Raw genomic sequence first — 16,397 nt, forward strand, 5'->3', positions numbered from 1 at the left:
ATCGATAGAACTTCAGCACTCTCTTGCAAGCAAGCACTCCTGCAAATAATTGGTGGTACATGATGTCAATCTGTCCAAATACTGGATCAATAACGGTCACATTTATACACACTTGTTATTGTGCTTACTTTTTCAGTATACTTGTGCTTCAAGCTGAAGTTCTTTTCTACCTTCTACTTTTAGAGGTTACGACTAGAAATACGTACTATCTTGCAGTGTGACTGTGGATAAGTCAAGATCATGTATGTTTGAACGACCTGTGCGATTTCCTAGATTTTTTAATGATGGTAGTGCACAGAATTTCCCTTCATAGTGGTAGACACTATAGTTATGACAACTTAATTTAAACAGAAACAGATATGCTCAAAGAAATATGGGACATTTCTTTGCTATAAGAAAAAAATGTACCCCATCCAATGAGCACAATCTTGCTCTTCATGACAGCATTCACGTCTTTGTGGAAGCTGTGCTGCAAGTGCTCATCACTTTTATGAATAATTATTTTAGGAGCATGTTGAATATATGTGCAAAGCTAAAGCAATTGAGTGCAGCCCTGCGAGCTTTGGCACATCTTTTAATCAATTTGTAGGAGCTAAACACAGTAATTAGGACAAAACAGTTCTTGGTGATGTTCGTAAACTGTCACAAGTCACAACTAAACGTCGGAAAGCCTGTATTGCCCCTCACTGCGGGGGTGTTCATTTACTAATGCAATTAATATTTTCTGACGATTCACATGCCAACTATGAATTGATTTGGAGTTGTACAGTAGTGGGCAAATTTAGATTGATTCTGGCTTCCAGGGGTTACAACAAATGACATCGTAGCCTCGCAGGAGAAAAGACTGCTTCTCTAAACAATTTCTCTCACAACTCATGTTCATAGATTTTTCATAATTTCAAGCTTCCATCTTTTAAGGGTCGTTTTAGTTCACCTGCACAATGGGGACTGGTTCACAGCTGAGCACGAGAAGTTCAGAACTAGCGCAGCCCGAGTTCAGCAGTGCGGTTTCACAAGTGCCAATGACAAGGTGACAACAAAGTAGAATTCTTTTGTTCACTTAATTTAATGAGGGGAACATCTTGGCAAAACCCGCCGCGTTTTTAGAGATGGGTACTGTACCTACGTCTATTGCTATGTTGTTTGTTAGACAGTGCGTGCGGATACACTAAACCAGTGCCGTCAGAGTAAGAGGTACAGAAACGTTATGAACTAGTTTTGGTGCTGCACCTCCCTTGCACTTTTTTAATGAATGGCACGGTTTAGAAGATGACATTGCTGCACTACTGAAACGAATGGTGAGGTGCAGCACTTTGTAAAACGGATCATGTGGTGCAGGCGAATCGAACAAACCCTTAAGCACACAAGCGTCTAAGCGTTTCACCCGCATCGAAATATGGCCACTGTGGCTGGGATGAAACCTGTGTTGTTGAGCTCAGCAGTGCCACACAATCTAACTAATAGTGTAACAGTTTCAACGTTATTAAAGTGTAGATTCCTTGCCACGGGTGGCAGCCAACGCTTGTGCCCAATCTAAAGCACCCCTCCCTGATACGATAAACGTGGTAAAACGTCCAAAAATACAGGATTGCATGTGTGAGGTTCGAGATTACCGTTGTAGTGGACATTCAGATGCTTCAACGTGCTTGCAGAGTGGACATTCGGAAGTAGTCATCCAGCCGTTGCATGGCAGTCTGGAAAAACAACATCACCAGATATCAATGCATGAAATTTTCCAAAGTAAAAAAATAAACTCAGTTGACTAGTACACAACAGTATTTTATACGTATATGTAATGGTATCTCAGAACACAAGTATCACTCAGGGCTGCTTCTTCACAACGTGTGTCGTGTAGCAAGTTCCTTGCCCATTGTACACAGCCGCTTCCATGTCAGGTGGGTCAGGAGACTGTGGCAGAAAAAGAAGTATTTCTCATTTATGTGACCCTTTCTTTGTCACAATATAGCAAAACCACACCCATAATTATGTGACGTTTCTCAAACGCGATGGCGGTAAACTATCAACTCGTAGGTTTTTTGCACTAATATATAGGCTAGCTAGGAAGACACATGCGAGGCGACAGTGATATCTTTGCCTTCTTTCATCGCAACGGCCTGGTTGGTGTTACTTGGCGATAGAATTTCATAATTAACGAGCCAGTGACTTGTTAACACGGGAAGACACGCCGCGAGTAACGCATATTTTTTTTTCCGGGGACAGATTCACAAGGTAAAAATTTGTAAAATTTACTATTGTAATGCGCTGCCACCTTGTGACACCTACGCAGCCATTGGCAAAAAAAAACTACATATGTTGAAATGAACCTACTAGCCCAGCAAGCAACCGTCCTTTAAAAAACTGAAGAGGGTTCTACTCACCGGCCCCGGCTTGCAACGGGTGTTCATCCGGTGAAAGCTTCAATGGTCGCTTCGTTCGCTGGAAGCCACTTGAATTCCCTTCGCGAAAGCACTTGAACGAGTCAAAATAAACGTAACGAGAAAGAGTGTGTCGGTCGGCAGAGGCTCGAAATATTTTCAGTGAAACAAAACGGTTCAAGACACATCACAACGTACTGCGAGCCGTTACCTGCCGTCGCAACTGTTGGCCGCCGTATAATATTTTGAAAAGAGGATATAGATGTCGATAGCCTGCTGCAGACCACGAGTCAGCTGGAGCAAAAACTATTACAAGACATTGATGACGCAGCACATGTTTACGAGAAACTACTTGCTATAAGACATGTCGCTTTTTATGCGTAAGAAACGCAAATATGTAGAATTTGATCGTTTTAGAATTGAAACTTGGCCCCGACGAGGGCACCCCTGCAAGAAAGTGCAATGGCACGAGTGGCAAGAGAGGTTAGTAAATCCACTCTGGCTGTTTGAAGCAAAAACGCGCCGTGGTTGATTTTTTTTTTTGTCCCCTACAGGTGATCACATGAACTTGAGAGTTTTTGGGGCCTGGCGGCACCCTTTCGTCCCTCGTAGTAGTGCGTAGCATGTCTTACGTTTTACCTGCTAGGTGGTCCAGGTGGGAGATTTCTCCTGTGCGTTGTTGCAAAATGAAAAATTCACAGCGTGCGCGTTAACTAAAAGCCGAATTCTCCTGTCTCTCATTACCCATTAGCAGCCAATGGCATGTACATTGAGCACTATCTGATAAGAAAGGGTTGCTAGGTTATACTCGCTGGGCGTAACCTCCTTGGTTTTAGAAAGGTTTAGCGAGCGTTGGGCTGCAGTGCCATGAATACAGTGAACTAGTATATAGCAAGAACTCGAGGTGGTTAAAGGTGGGAAGTAGACACGAAGTGCAAGCCGTAAGAAAGTGTGCGTGTGCCACCTCACGTTTAGTCCTTGGAATGTCCGCTGGATGGCGGTGCTTCTATATAAGGAATATCTGATAAAAAGATGCGAGATGGTGGAACTTGGAGTGTTGACTATAGAAGGACGAACGGACACACAGACAGGTGCATGGACGGACGCAAGGACGCATGCATAAACGAACGCAGAGATGGACGCATGGACGGACAGAAGCAAGAACGAATGGACGGACGGATGCTTCGCTCCACTCTCCATTATTCACCCCGTGGATATGCTGCCGTTTGTTTTTCTTTATTCCATGCACTCAACGCGATTAACTGCGAACTACGCAAAAATACTTTATCAAAGTCCGGAAAACACACACAAGCGCCGCTAAGGAGAAGCCACGTCGGAACGTGATCAAAGTCTCAACAACACTGCGCACTTGAGCAGATTTTTCTCGGAAGACAGACATCGTTGACCGAGCTGGTTCGGCGTGTTAACAGTGCGACTTTTCACTGTTGCTTAGAACACCATTTCTTGTAACTTCATGGCAAACATACCCTATTGACCTGCCTGACATTAAGAAAAATTGCAATGATGTGTGTAATAAAGCGTTCAGAACAGCATAGAAACAGCCAGGTGTCACACAGTGCGAGTTAGGTAACACGTGGGTCGTCTAATGGTACATTTTCATTACGATAGCACTAGACATCATTCTTTATCTTCGTCCGCCACCGTAACGAAAATTAGCACAAAATTGTTTGCAAGCGCTGAGTGGCATAGTGAATGCCTGCACAAAAATTATGAGTTATGGTGTAGTGGGTACCCTGCTAGTGTTCTTGTAGCAGCTACCTTAGTGAAAGGCCGTTTTTCCTGCTTTCGCTCTGACTGTACTGCGCGTTCCGCGCAAGCGTGGCGTTTCTTTCTTGTTTTCGTTGTCCTCATCACATGTCCTTGTGGTATTATGGTTGATAACTACTGTTGAGTAAGCCATAACTGATGGCGACATCTTCAGCATATCACCACTGAACATTTCCACAAAGTCTATGCAGTAAAATCGAAAACAACTTTCGTGTAGCCGGCTCGCTTCGTTTTTATTTCTTGTTTGGCTTTATTAGCGCCCCCTTCAAGCAGTGGCTTCCAGGAGAGCAACAAAAGTGAATATTGCTATGATCGCTTGAATATGGCACTCACAATTGTGGTTTCTTATGACTGAGACATTTGTCTATGACTGAGACATAGCACTACACCAAGTTCTGACAATTTTACGTCAGCTTCACAGCTACAAAAGTAGCTGTTTGTTTTCAGCCACAACAAATGTCTGCTAAAACATTACGTCTTTGAAAACGATGTTTTTCGTATGATAAAAAATATCAGGTGGTCAAAGTTTTTGGAGCCTTGCATGACGGCGTGTTTCGTACTCATCTGCATGTTGCGTTCGTAAGAATTGAGATAATATATTTACTATTATTATTGTAATTATAGAAGCAATCTCTGCACATTATGCTCTGTTACAATATTTGCTTTTGCAACTACAGTATGTGATGGCGATACATAAGAACTATTCGTAAATACGTGCATTGTTACACACTTAGGAATAACTCAAAACATAAGCATGCGATGCAGAACAAAAAAAAGTTTTTACCTGCTCGATTGAATACACCACAAGGTTTGTGCCTTTGTTTGGTGGTTTTTTCGTCCCGTCGTTTGTAGGGGTTGCTATTTCGCCATATTCATAGTCATAATACGATTCAGCGCTATCAATACTCTCTGCGCGTACTGCCAGTGACCAATAAATTACTGAACATACTGCCTGTAAACGCATCCCCACGTCTCACGGAAGTAGTCTTGTATTATTTCCAACAGTTCATTTTATACTGCCTCATTTATCATGTAGTTTTTATATTATCTCTCGTTTCTTGAAGACACACAAAGTTTAGGAGCGCTTTGGTTCAAAAGTTATCTCGCGACATTTTCTTCTTTCTGAACTATACTTGGCAGTGTGAAATATCTATCAAATACGCCACCTAATCAATTGTCAGCTTTCTAAACTTTTCCTTGTATTAACTGAAAGCGCAAACGTGAATGAGGTATTCAAATCGAAGCCTTTTCAACGAACTGCAGGTGCTTTGAATATTTATATCTCTCTATGTACTTATCTCTTTACGTAGCCGTCTGCGTCTGCACACTCTCGTTGTCACCCCCGCAACTTGATACACGCCAAAACTAGCTAGCGTGGAAGGGCATCAGTGTACAACGAGCACTATTAGCGAATCATTACACGAGCAACATAAATAACTTATGGCGCACGTCTATAAATCGTTCCCCACAGTCACATGATACTTTATTAGCACAGCCCCTCCAATGCAGGTGACTCACAAGCGGCTATATATATAAGCCTATATTAAGCCTATATGACTATATATTAAGTTTATATTAGGCCAGAAGTCACGCCGAGGTGGTCTAGTGGCTAAGGTACTCGGCCGCTGACTCGCAAGTCGAGGGTTCAAATCCCAGCTGCGGCAGCTGCATTTCCGATGGAGGCGGATATGTTGTAGGCCCGTGTGCTCAGATTTGGGCGCACGTTAAAGAACCCCAGGTGGTCAAAATTTCCGGTGCCCTTCACTACGGTGTCTCTCATAATCATATGGTGGTTTTAGGACGGTAAACCCCACATATCAATCAACTATATTAAGCCAGAAAGAATGATAAGAGGCTGACGCAAGATTGACGAATTAGCTAGAGGTAGCTTGTGTAGCAGAAAATCTCGCGGTGGCATCAGGAACCTCATTGGTTCGGCAAAAATCATAGGGAAGCGAATAATCATCAATCATTCAATCAGTCAGTCAATCATTTATTTAACACGCCTTGGAACAACCATGAGATGCTAGTGCAGGCGCACGTAAAAATAAAACAATAAAAACAAACAATAAAGACAATAAATAATAATATAACGACACAAATACTACAATACAGGCAGCCCTCAAAAAATCAAATAAAGATTGAAAATACACAGTAAAAGATAGATCAGCGCAAAACAGGACGAATAAAAACACAAGATGAAAATCATAGAAATGAAGTGATGAATAAAGGGGAACACACACATCTATGCGCAAACATTCCTAAAAGACGGAAAGGGAAGAATTCATGCATTGTGAAAAACTATGGTAAAACAGTGCAGAGCTGAGATAAAAAGAATTACGCTGGACAGTGAAAAACATCAAGATTATGCTAGTAAACATTATATGAACTTTGTGTTTTGTGAGAGGTAGGAGGAGGAAGCAACAAAAAGAGAAAAGGCAGGGAGGTTAACCAGAAAGACATCCGGTTGGCTACCCTACACTGGGGGATAAAGGAAGGGGACAAGAAAGACGAGAAAGAGGGAAGAGAGGGAAAAAGGGGGTGGGGGAGAGACTGACAGTAATTTCACTGCAGCGTGTAGAACTCTACCACATGTCAGAGGCGTTCACACAAGCCTGTCTTTCTCAGGAAACGCAGCAGGGCTTTCACTGCCTTGTGGGCTGTCGAGGCATGTGTACGTTGCTGTAATAGCACCTGCACAGAAAGAGGCCGATCATCCAGTCGCCGCATTGCGTTGGCAAGTACTTGTCTCTCTGAGGCAAATCGAGGACAATGACACAACAGGTGTTCGATATTTTCGTCGGTGCCGCAAACATCGCACGCCGCACTGTCGGTAATTCTGATTAACGTGGTATAAGCTTTCGTGAAAGCAACTCCCAGCCAAAGGCGATAGACAGGCGAAGCTTCACGTCGATGTAGGCCGGGTGGAGGCCGGAGTTGTAGTGAAGGGTCGAGTTCGTGCAGTCGTGTACGTCGTATGCTTGGTGTGTTCCACTCAGTCAGTGTGAGACTGCGGGCCAGTTGACGTATCTGCCTCGCCGCATCCGCTCTTGAAAGCGATATCGGAACGCTGTTCGCTTCTTTATGTGACGTGCGAGCAGCATGATCTGCAGAATCATTGCCGCCTACACCACTATGCCCAGGTAACCACTGAAAGACGATGTCATGGCCTTTTTGTATTAACAGGTGGTGAGGTTTCACGGTTTGGTAGGTCAACTGGTCGTGGCATCCGCGTCGGAGAACTGATATCAGGCACTGTAACGCTGGTTTTGAGTCAGAAAACACAGCCCATTTACGTGGTCTTTCTTCTGAATTGATGTGTTCCAGTGCATTGCGCAGAGCCTCGAGTTCTGCCGTCGTCGAACTTGTCACATGTGAAGTCTTAAAACACCGAGTTATCCCTTGTGATGGTATAACCACTGCTCCACCTGAGTGTTAAAAGAAGTTGGCGGGTACATAAAATGGTCAATATTCTCTGGCTATCTTACGTGGAATCTGAAAATTTACACAAATGAGAAGTAAAGGGCAAGATGGCATACCGAGAACAAGTTTGTCAAGAAATAATATTCAGTGCGATTTTATCGGCAGTAAAGTTATGGCAATGATAATATTCTGGTAGTGTTAAAACAAGATTCCGAGGTATTTCTAGCGATACGATGTTTGTAAATGCCTAAAATGTTTTTCTCGACACGCTCTATGGCATCACATCCAAAATTAGCAATGTCATTCGATATCATAGATGCATGTTTGAGTTGAGAAAGACATATCACGGTGTACAATATGTGAAAGGCTGTGGGAGAACTGAATTCTCGAGAGATTCTACAAATGCAGGCAAAAGAACGAAGGCCACGCATGGTAGTACGTTGAGTGTGAGCAGAAAAATGTAGCATGCTATGAAAAAGAACACCAACACCACTGAATTCGTATACTTTACATAAGGACATAGTATTGACACAGTATTCAAATGACACGATGGATGTTTTGCGAATATACTGATGAATTTGGTCTTTGAGGTATTCAAGCGAGGTATTTATTATCACACCATTCAGAGAAAACACAAATTTGGCTGCAGCCAGCGACAGTCATTGACTGAATTACTTTTTTAAATATCCTAATGTCATCAGCATACAAGAGACTAGAAGAATATTGAATTCCAAAAGAAACATCGTTGACGTAAATTAAAAGTAACAGTGGGCCTAATACCGATCCCTCGGGGACTCCAATAGTCACTTTGTACAAGAAATACGTAGGGCCATTGACGGCAACATAGCATGGTCTATTAAGCAGATAGCTTTGAAGGAGATTCACAACAGACGAGTCAAGATCAAAGTTTGCAAGTTTAAACAAAAACTGTAAGTGGCTGACTACGTCAAAAGCCTTGTTCAGGTCACAGCAGGCTACATCAACCTCTACTCTGAGAGAAATAGGAGAAGAAATTGGGGTCATGAGACTAGCAAGATTCGTGGTAGGTACTTGAGCGGCCAAGGAGAAACCAATGTTGATAACAAATAATGAATTATTCAGGCTGACATAAAAAACTTTGTGAAGAGCCAGCTCAAAAAATGTAACAATTGTAGTAAAAGTGCAGCAATGCTTAATTGTGATCTGAATTTAGGAAAGGTAGTTTCGATATAAAACTAACCATATCTTGCATCTCTCTGAATAAAACTAAACCAGATCTGTGGAACTAGGGTTGAGACCGCAGTACTGAGTAAAACAAACAACGTAACTGATACGGATCTGTATAGTTTGTGTCCTAGCTAGTCATTTTTATCGCACATTTGTTCCAGAAATAGTTGTTTTCTTCGGCGAGTTGACGCTTATTGAAGGACTTGATGTTCTAGGGCGAAATTCAACTACAAAAAGGGAATAGCCGACCTATTCATTTCATTGCGACCTAAAGTATTCTTTTTTTTCGCTTTTTTCGTAAGAGCTATATTTCCTGCTTTCACTCCAAGATGGTATGTTTGAAAAACAAGACAACTGAAATGAGGACAATGTGCACCGACCCATTCCACTGAAAAATAGCGGATCCTAAGTGGCGTGGCAAAAAAAAACAGTGCAGAGGAAGCAGGTGACTTCAAGCATTAGTCAAGAACTCTCCATAAATTTCAAAAACATAAAAACGCTTTCAACATCTCAGAAATTAAAACCGTTGACGCGGACTAGTATCTTAACCAAGAGTACTGATCTGCAGATGGCAAGATTGATGAACCGACCGACCTCCTCACATGGTAGGTCTGGTGACCTTTTCTAATTTTGTTGCTCATAAATTCAATAAGAGCCTTCGTATGTACGTATTTGTTTAAGAATCCAAATCGACATAACTTTGGCAGACGTTTTTGCATGTACACTTTTCTCAGAGTTGTTTTACCTCATATAATGCGGTGTTATGGCCTCTTGCTTGCGCAATTTGTCCAAACTCTGCCATGAAATGATCGCATGTAGCCTGCGCACTCGCAGATTTTTTATTGTCAACGGCATTGGCGTGTAGACCAGTGACATCCTGACATTATACCGGTCGTGCAGAAATAAAATCATGCTTTGAATAGCTTGAAGATTTCCTGCGAGCAAGAATAACCTTAAAATGTCACGCTGCAGAGTTCCGCTCATAAAGTACGCTCTCAATTTGTAAAATGTGGAGGCACCGTTTATGCTTTTCTGGGTCGTGCCAAAGACTTTTAACTATTTGAATTACCAATGCTCTCACAGTTTTGTTTATTTTCGTTTGTTGAATATTGATTTTATTATTAAGGTTGCCTTCTACATCATTAGGTAATACTATTAAAACTTACCATAGCTTTCCTAAAGAAACACCACTTAGGTAAGCAACAGAACACATATCCGGTGGTCATGCAAACAGGTCATAGCAGTATTCCAAAGGGTAATGTAGGGCAAGACTTTCTCGAGGAGCGATGGCTGGGTGCGCTGACTAGAGCAGATCTTCACGAACAACTGTGGGAAATTCAGCGGGTTCAGACCGTCGTGTAAAGACTATGCCTCACCACACAAAATGTCCCGGTGACCTGAGTGCGGGCCAGTTACTTTCAGATGCTTCTTTACTTAAGTTCTTTTTCATCCGTTCGCCGACCCAACAGCATTAGAATTTGACCCGGAACTTGTACACAGCACCTACTGTGATTATTACTATTTAATTAAAGAACAATTTTTACCATTTGGTTGGCTTCTGAAACCTTCATTCGACACTCTTCGATAGTTAGATTAAGTTTTCAATTTTTATGACGTAGAAGAAATATTTTGTCGTGACGATTCAGTATGAGGTCAAGTTGCCGCCAATGCAAAGGGGGACAGAAGAAAAAAACAAAATTTGAAGGCGACATTGATTTTAAACCTTATTGTTTTCTAGCAGCGCTCCCAATTATGCGTTTGTGCTACCTGCGTTTATGCCATCCATTGAGTTTCATACAATAATACCTTTAGAGAAATGTGGCGCTGCGATCATTGTACAACCTTGGCAGTTATTGGAAGTACAGGGATCGGACCATATAGCGTCAGCTGCTTAAATGTCTACGGACTTTTTTCTGCAGTTTTGGTTTTGTTCTTCGCGCACCGTGGGTAGTGGGACGCGTGGCGAAGCGCTGAAGCAGCGCCTTTGTTGTTCAAAGAGACTGGAGACCACTAGGCCTTTTGATTTGTTGCAACATTGGAGCTTTATAAGATGTACCTGACAGCTTAAGTGAAGCGTCACCCACGTACCACTGCGCATGGATGTAGTGTGCCGTGACATTTCAGGTTATTGCATCGAGATTATATTTTTTTATAAGCGCTTTTTGCCAAAACTTGATGAAATCAACTGCAAAGTGATGGCAAAGTTAAGCAGACGCACCATCACGCTCCTTTAAGTCTAGTATACAGCACAACGATAGGTGCACTGGGAGCAGACCGCTTGGACAGACGAGCTTAGCCTCGCAGCAAACGGCATGTTAAATGTGTGTCACTTAGTATTGTACTGTTATTCCCATAAATAGATAATGCGTACATTTCAAGAAAAGAAATGGCAGCATATCCACGGAGTGAATGATGGAGAGTGTGACTAAAGCATTTGTCCGTCCATTCGTTCTTGCTTTCGTCCGTCAATGCGTGCGTCTGTGTGACCGTCCGTGCGTCCATCTGCAACTCTGTGCGTGCGTCTGTTCGTGCGTCCACACGTCCATCTGTGCGTCCGCTGATGCATTCGTCCATGCGTTCATCTGTCCATGCAGCCGTGCGTGCGTCTGTTCGTGCGTCCACACGTCCATCTGTGCGTCCGCTGATGCGTTCGTCCATGCGTTCATCTGTCCATGCAGCCGTCCATGCGTCCGTCCGTGCGTTTGTCTGTCTGTCCGTTCGTCCCTCTTGTACACACTCCAAGTACCACCATCTCGCATCTTTCCATCGTATATTCCGCATATAAAAGCACCGCCATCCAGCGGACATTCCAAGGGCTACACGAGAGGTGGCACACGTGCACTTTCTTACGGCTTGCGCTTCTTGTCTACGAAAAAGGCCGTAAGCGTCTCTGTGCTTCTTCATTTCTTGATGTTAAAGGGGCATATGACAACGTCACTCAAGAAGCTATCCTCACTGCTCTCCAAGACGCAGGAGTGGGCAGTCGGATGTCTTAGTGGCTGCGCAGCTATCTCTTTGATCAATCCTTTTTCGTAAGAACCGAGGATGGTGACACTTCGCTACATTGTAGCTACTGTGGTGTTTCCCAGGGTGGCGTACTTAGCCTTGTACTATTCAACCTGACGCTAATAGCTCTGCATGAACATCTACCAAGCACTGTCAGATTGTCAATGTACGCGAATGACATCTGTGTTTGGACGTCTGCAGTGACACGTCTACAAGTGCGAGTGCGAACTCAGAGAGCTGCCACTCAAGCTTCTATTTACCTCAGCAAACGAGGTCTGGAGCTTTTCTCTGAGAAATGTGCACTTGTGGCATTCACGTGCAAACCGACGCAGAACTACAGCATTCTGATAAACACCAAAGGGATACTTTGCCTCCGAAGCAGCTCACACTACTTCTCTTGTACGGAAAATACCAAGACTCCATACATATATACACTTATGGATCGGTTCAGCTGAACAGTTCAAATGGAGCAGTCGTGATACCAAGGTTGGTCACGACGATTAAATTCAAGATATCCCACGCAACAACATCAACGGCAGCAGAATTGCCAGCACTTCGTACCGTGTTGAAATTTGTCATTAATCCACCCACACACAAGTGGACTCATATTTGCAAGATGTTTCAGCGCGCGAACAAAGGAAAAAGGACAAGGTAGACAGAAAGAGCGCTGACTTCCAACTAACTTTATTTCACAGAGTGGCAAGAGTTTATACGTCTCAAAAGGACGATTACAGAGCATGAAGATTAAAAGCAAGCCTAATCTACACATCAGTAACAAAACACGTGTGACGGGTCCTCTATTGCCTCAAAGCCAAGCCAGGTAATCACGTTCAGCCTGTGATAAAGCGATCGATGATATGCTTGCACATTTATCTCCTAGCAAGTGTATTTTCTCGGCTTCGATAATTTCTCGAGTAAGCTGGTCCCTATGCCTTGCCAACATTGATCACTGATCAAAGAGAGAGGTGGACCCACAATCTCGGCAATGAATGCCAAGATGCCCTTGTACCACATTGTGCACATTGTTTCGGTGTTCTTAGAGGCGGTCATATATGCACCGGCCGGTTTGCCCAACATGATGCACCCACACGTCAGTAGAATTGAGTATACGACTCCCACTGCGCATGGGACGTAGCGTGTCCTGTGCGCGACAGAGCACGAGGCAGAATTTGCACGAGGTGCGTTGACCCGTTTGCAAAGCCTCTTCAATTTTTCCGGTGCAGAAAAAAACCATAAAACGTTGCCTCGTAGACCGAAACGTCGAGTTCATGTGGCGTCAGTCGCTCCGTTACCTGCAGGCCATCACACCAAGGAAGTCTCCAGCTGCTAGGGACCGTGTGCATGTTCTCGGGGATGCTTTTCTTCCCGATAACGTTGAGCACATCCTATGCCTCGGACCAAAGTACGTGGTGGCACCTTCAAGAACATCGCACGAGCTCCTCACTCTGGTCAGGCAAGTCGCCCGTCGTGCTCCTGACTCTGAATGTGATAGATGTGTTGCCCAAGGCGTGCAGGTGCTCTTGAGATGTAAGCCTTCGAACAAAGTTGTCAATACAGGAAACACTGTCGCGTACCTAAAGGCACATTACTTTTCACTTCTGCCGGCTGACAAGGAAGGTGGTTTTGCGGTTCTCCCTCGTTCAATGTTTAAGGTGAAAGCTATGCAGGCAATGCAGTTTCTTTTCAACGAGAATGACGAGATTGGTCTGGATAAGCTTAAGAAGCGTGCAAAACTCTTACCAGGGCCCTGGGGTTTCGAAAGCTTTCAAAGGCGATAGATAGTTGCAAAAAGCTTAGCCTTGACCTGTTCTTTTCTGCGAAAACTCACAAAATTGACTGCCCATTGCGGGTCATTGTAACAGAAAGGGGTACCTGGCAAAAGTCTGCAGCACTTTTCTCGCAGAAAAAGCTAAAACATATAACAATAGACGATCATTTTTTAATCAAGAACTCTGACGCTATTATTATTACATTATTGGGTGAACTAAACAGGCCTCCAGGCAATGTCTGTGGATATTAAGGACTTGTATTACTCTTTGCCGCATGAAAAACTACTTAAATGTGTAGAGGAATCCATAGACAGGTTAGGATCATCAGCGTTCCAAACGCGTACTGTAATTCATAACAGCAGCTTATTAGAATTACTCAGTTTTCATTTGAAGGCCACTTTTGTATCATGAGAAGACAAAAACTACTTACAAAAAAGTAGAATATGTATTGGTTCGTGTTTGGCACCCATTCTGAGTGACATATTTCTAGCGCATCATGATCGTGTCTTGTCAAACAAGCTTGACGACTCTGTAGTTTTTATAGTTTGTCGTTTTGTTGATGATTATTTAGTGTTGTTGAAATGCGATAGTCAAAATTTTCAGACCGTTTCCTCGGACGTGTTGGCTGTTTTCCGAGAGTGCCTGAAACCACTAGTTCTAACCCATAAATCACCCACTGATAACAACCTGAAGTTTCTAGATTTGAAGCTTTTGCTAGAATCCCGACATGTTTGCTGGATGTATGAACCAACAAGTGGCAAGCCACTTCTGCCTTTCAGCTCAGCTCACTCTAAATTGGTCAAGCGGGGCATTGCTAACCTCTGCCTTGTCAATGCCTTAAAGAAGTCCTGCCCCCACATGGTACACCACAGCTTTGCTACACAAGTTGAGCGGCTTACCAAAGCTGGTTACCCCGCGCATGTTCTCGTTTCGGTGGCGGAAAAGCTGGTCACTGTCTTGAAGCGAGGCGACAAACCAGATAAGCGAAACAGTGTCAGGAAGAGCCGGCCTGCCGTACTGCCTTACGTGCACGACGTATCAAACAGGCTAAAAAATATTGCTCGAGACGCCAACGTTTTTGTGGTTTTTTCTGCACCGGAAAAATTGCAGAGGCTTTGCAAGCGGGTCAACGCACCTCGTGCGAATTCCGCCTCGTGCTCTGTCGCGCACAGGACACCCTACGTCCCATGCGCAGTGGGAGTCGTATACTTGATTCCACTGACCTGTGGGTGCATCTATGTCGGGCAAACCAGCCGGTGCATAAATGACCGCCTTCGAGAACACCGAATTAATGTGCACAATGTGGTACAAGAGCGTCTTGGCATTCATTGCCGAGATTGTGGCTGCACCCATCTCTTTGATCAGTGCTCAACATTGGCAAGGCACAGGGACCAGCTTACCGAAGAAATTATCGAAGCTGCAAAAATACACTTGCTAGGAGATAAATGTGTAAGCACATCATCGATTGCTTTATCACAGGCTGAACGAGATTACCGGGCTGGGCTTTGACACAATAGAGGACCCGTCACACGTGTTTTGTTACTGATGTGTAGATTAGGCTTGCATTTTACATTCCTGCTCTGTTATCATCCTTTTTAGCAGTATATATTCTTGCCACTCTGTGAAATAAAGTTAGTTGGAAGTCAGCGCTCTTTCTGTTTACGCTGTCCTTTTTCCTTTGTTCGCGCGCTGAAACATCTTGCAAATATGACTACGCACCAACTAGCCCAAGCTTCTACTCTTACAAGTGGACTTTTTTCTGCGACTCGAAGGTGGCACTGCAGTCTTTACTATCAGCCTTACGCCACGGGCCGAACAAGCAGCTAGTACTAGAGATAGCAGCAGTTATACGCCACCTGACTAAGAAAAGGCCCCAAATTGTATTTCAGTGGTTACCCAGTCACTGCGAAATCATCGGCAATCAACGAGCCAATCAAGGTGCCCACTCAGCCCACGCAGAAGATCATGATCTATTACTACCACTTTCTAGGACAGATGATGCACGAAAACACCGCTGGCTTGCTCGCTAGCAAACATCAGAATGGAATCAGCTGCACTTCAAGCATGCTCGACTGTACTCGCTTGACTCTACGTTAAGTCTTCAAGTCCACTCAAGACTTTGCCAAGAACACCAGACTCTTTTATGTAGGCTGTGGTTGGGCGTTGCGTTTACCAGCGCCTGCGCTTTCTGCATTGGTATGGCCAACACCGCAGCCTGTGGCCACTGTGGCAAGGAAGAAACCATTCAACATATTTTCTGTGACTGCCTAAAGTCTAGCAGACAACGACTATGCCTTCGCAAGGAACTCGGAAAATTAGATAATCAACGCCTGTCGGAGGAAAGAATTCTGCAATATCGCCAAGATGCAACTTCACAGAAGAAGGCCCTGAAAGCGCTACTGCACTTTTTGCGATCAATCGGTCTTTCTGAACGGTTGCAGCCAGAACGCCCTTTCAGTGTGTGTTTTTGTTTACTCATGAGTGCAAGTGCGTTTTTTTTTCTTTCTATCTACCCCACTTCCCTTTCTTGCCCCTGTTTCCCCGCCCCCATTGCTGGGTAGCAAACCAGATGCCAATATCTGGTTAACCTCCCGGCCTTCCTTTTTCTCTTTCTATCCCTCTCTGTATACCACGGGAGGGTACGTGCCTAAGGTGTGCGAGTATGTTCAAAAGGGGATTGAGAGTTTATATCGATCCAGGAATGGTGATCTCTAAGGCAGTTTATATCTATCCAGGAACGGCGAGAACTAACATTGGTCATTTTAATACGAGAGCAATAACGAAAAACCTGACGAACGCAAATAATAAATCTCAGGCTCCCAGCAGGAAT

The 16,397-nt window shown here is 43.9% G+C and overlaps 1 protein-coding gene and 1 long non-coding RNA gene across 4 annotated transcripts in view; one reads left to right on the forward strand and one right to left on the reverse strand.

The window, feature by feature from the left end:
* Positions 1-5,160, reverse strand: part of LOC142765443 (uncharacterized) — a 52,272-nt gene extending 47,112 nt beyond the window's left edge. For 2 of the 3 annotated variants that reach the window (XM_075866474.1, XM_075866473.1), the window contains exon 1: positions 4,948-5,160. In XM_075866474.1, the coding sequence (XP_075722589.1) occupies positions 4,948-5,127 (180 nt within the window). In that variant the 5' untranslated portion in view covers positions 5,128-5,160. Of the gene's footprint in view, positions 1-1,613; positions 1,756-4,947 lie in introns of those variants that run through there. The other variant, XM_075866475.1, reaches the window with a different exon arrangement.
* The window catches only part of LOC142765445 (uncharacterized), a 64,049-nt gene that overhangs the window by 42,228 nt on the left and 5,424 nt on the right, over positions 1-16,397 (forward strand). The gene's annotated exons all lie outside the window — the stretch shown is intronic.

Source organism: Rhipicephalus microplus, chromosome 6 (genome assembly GCF_043290135.1).
Source record: "Rhipicephalus microplus isolate Deutch F79 chromosome 6, USDA_Rmic, whole genome shotgun sequence".
In the NCBI taxonomy this organism is placed as follows: Eukaryota; Metazoa; Arthropoda; class Arachnida; order Ixodida; family Ixodidae; genus Rhipicephalus; species Rhipicephalus microplus.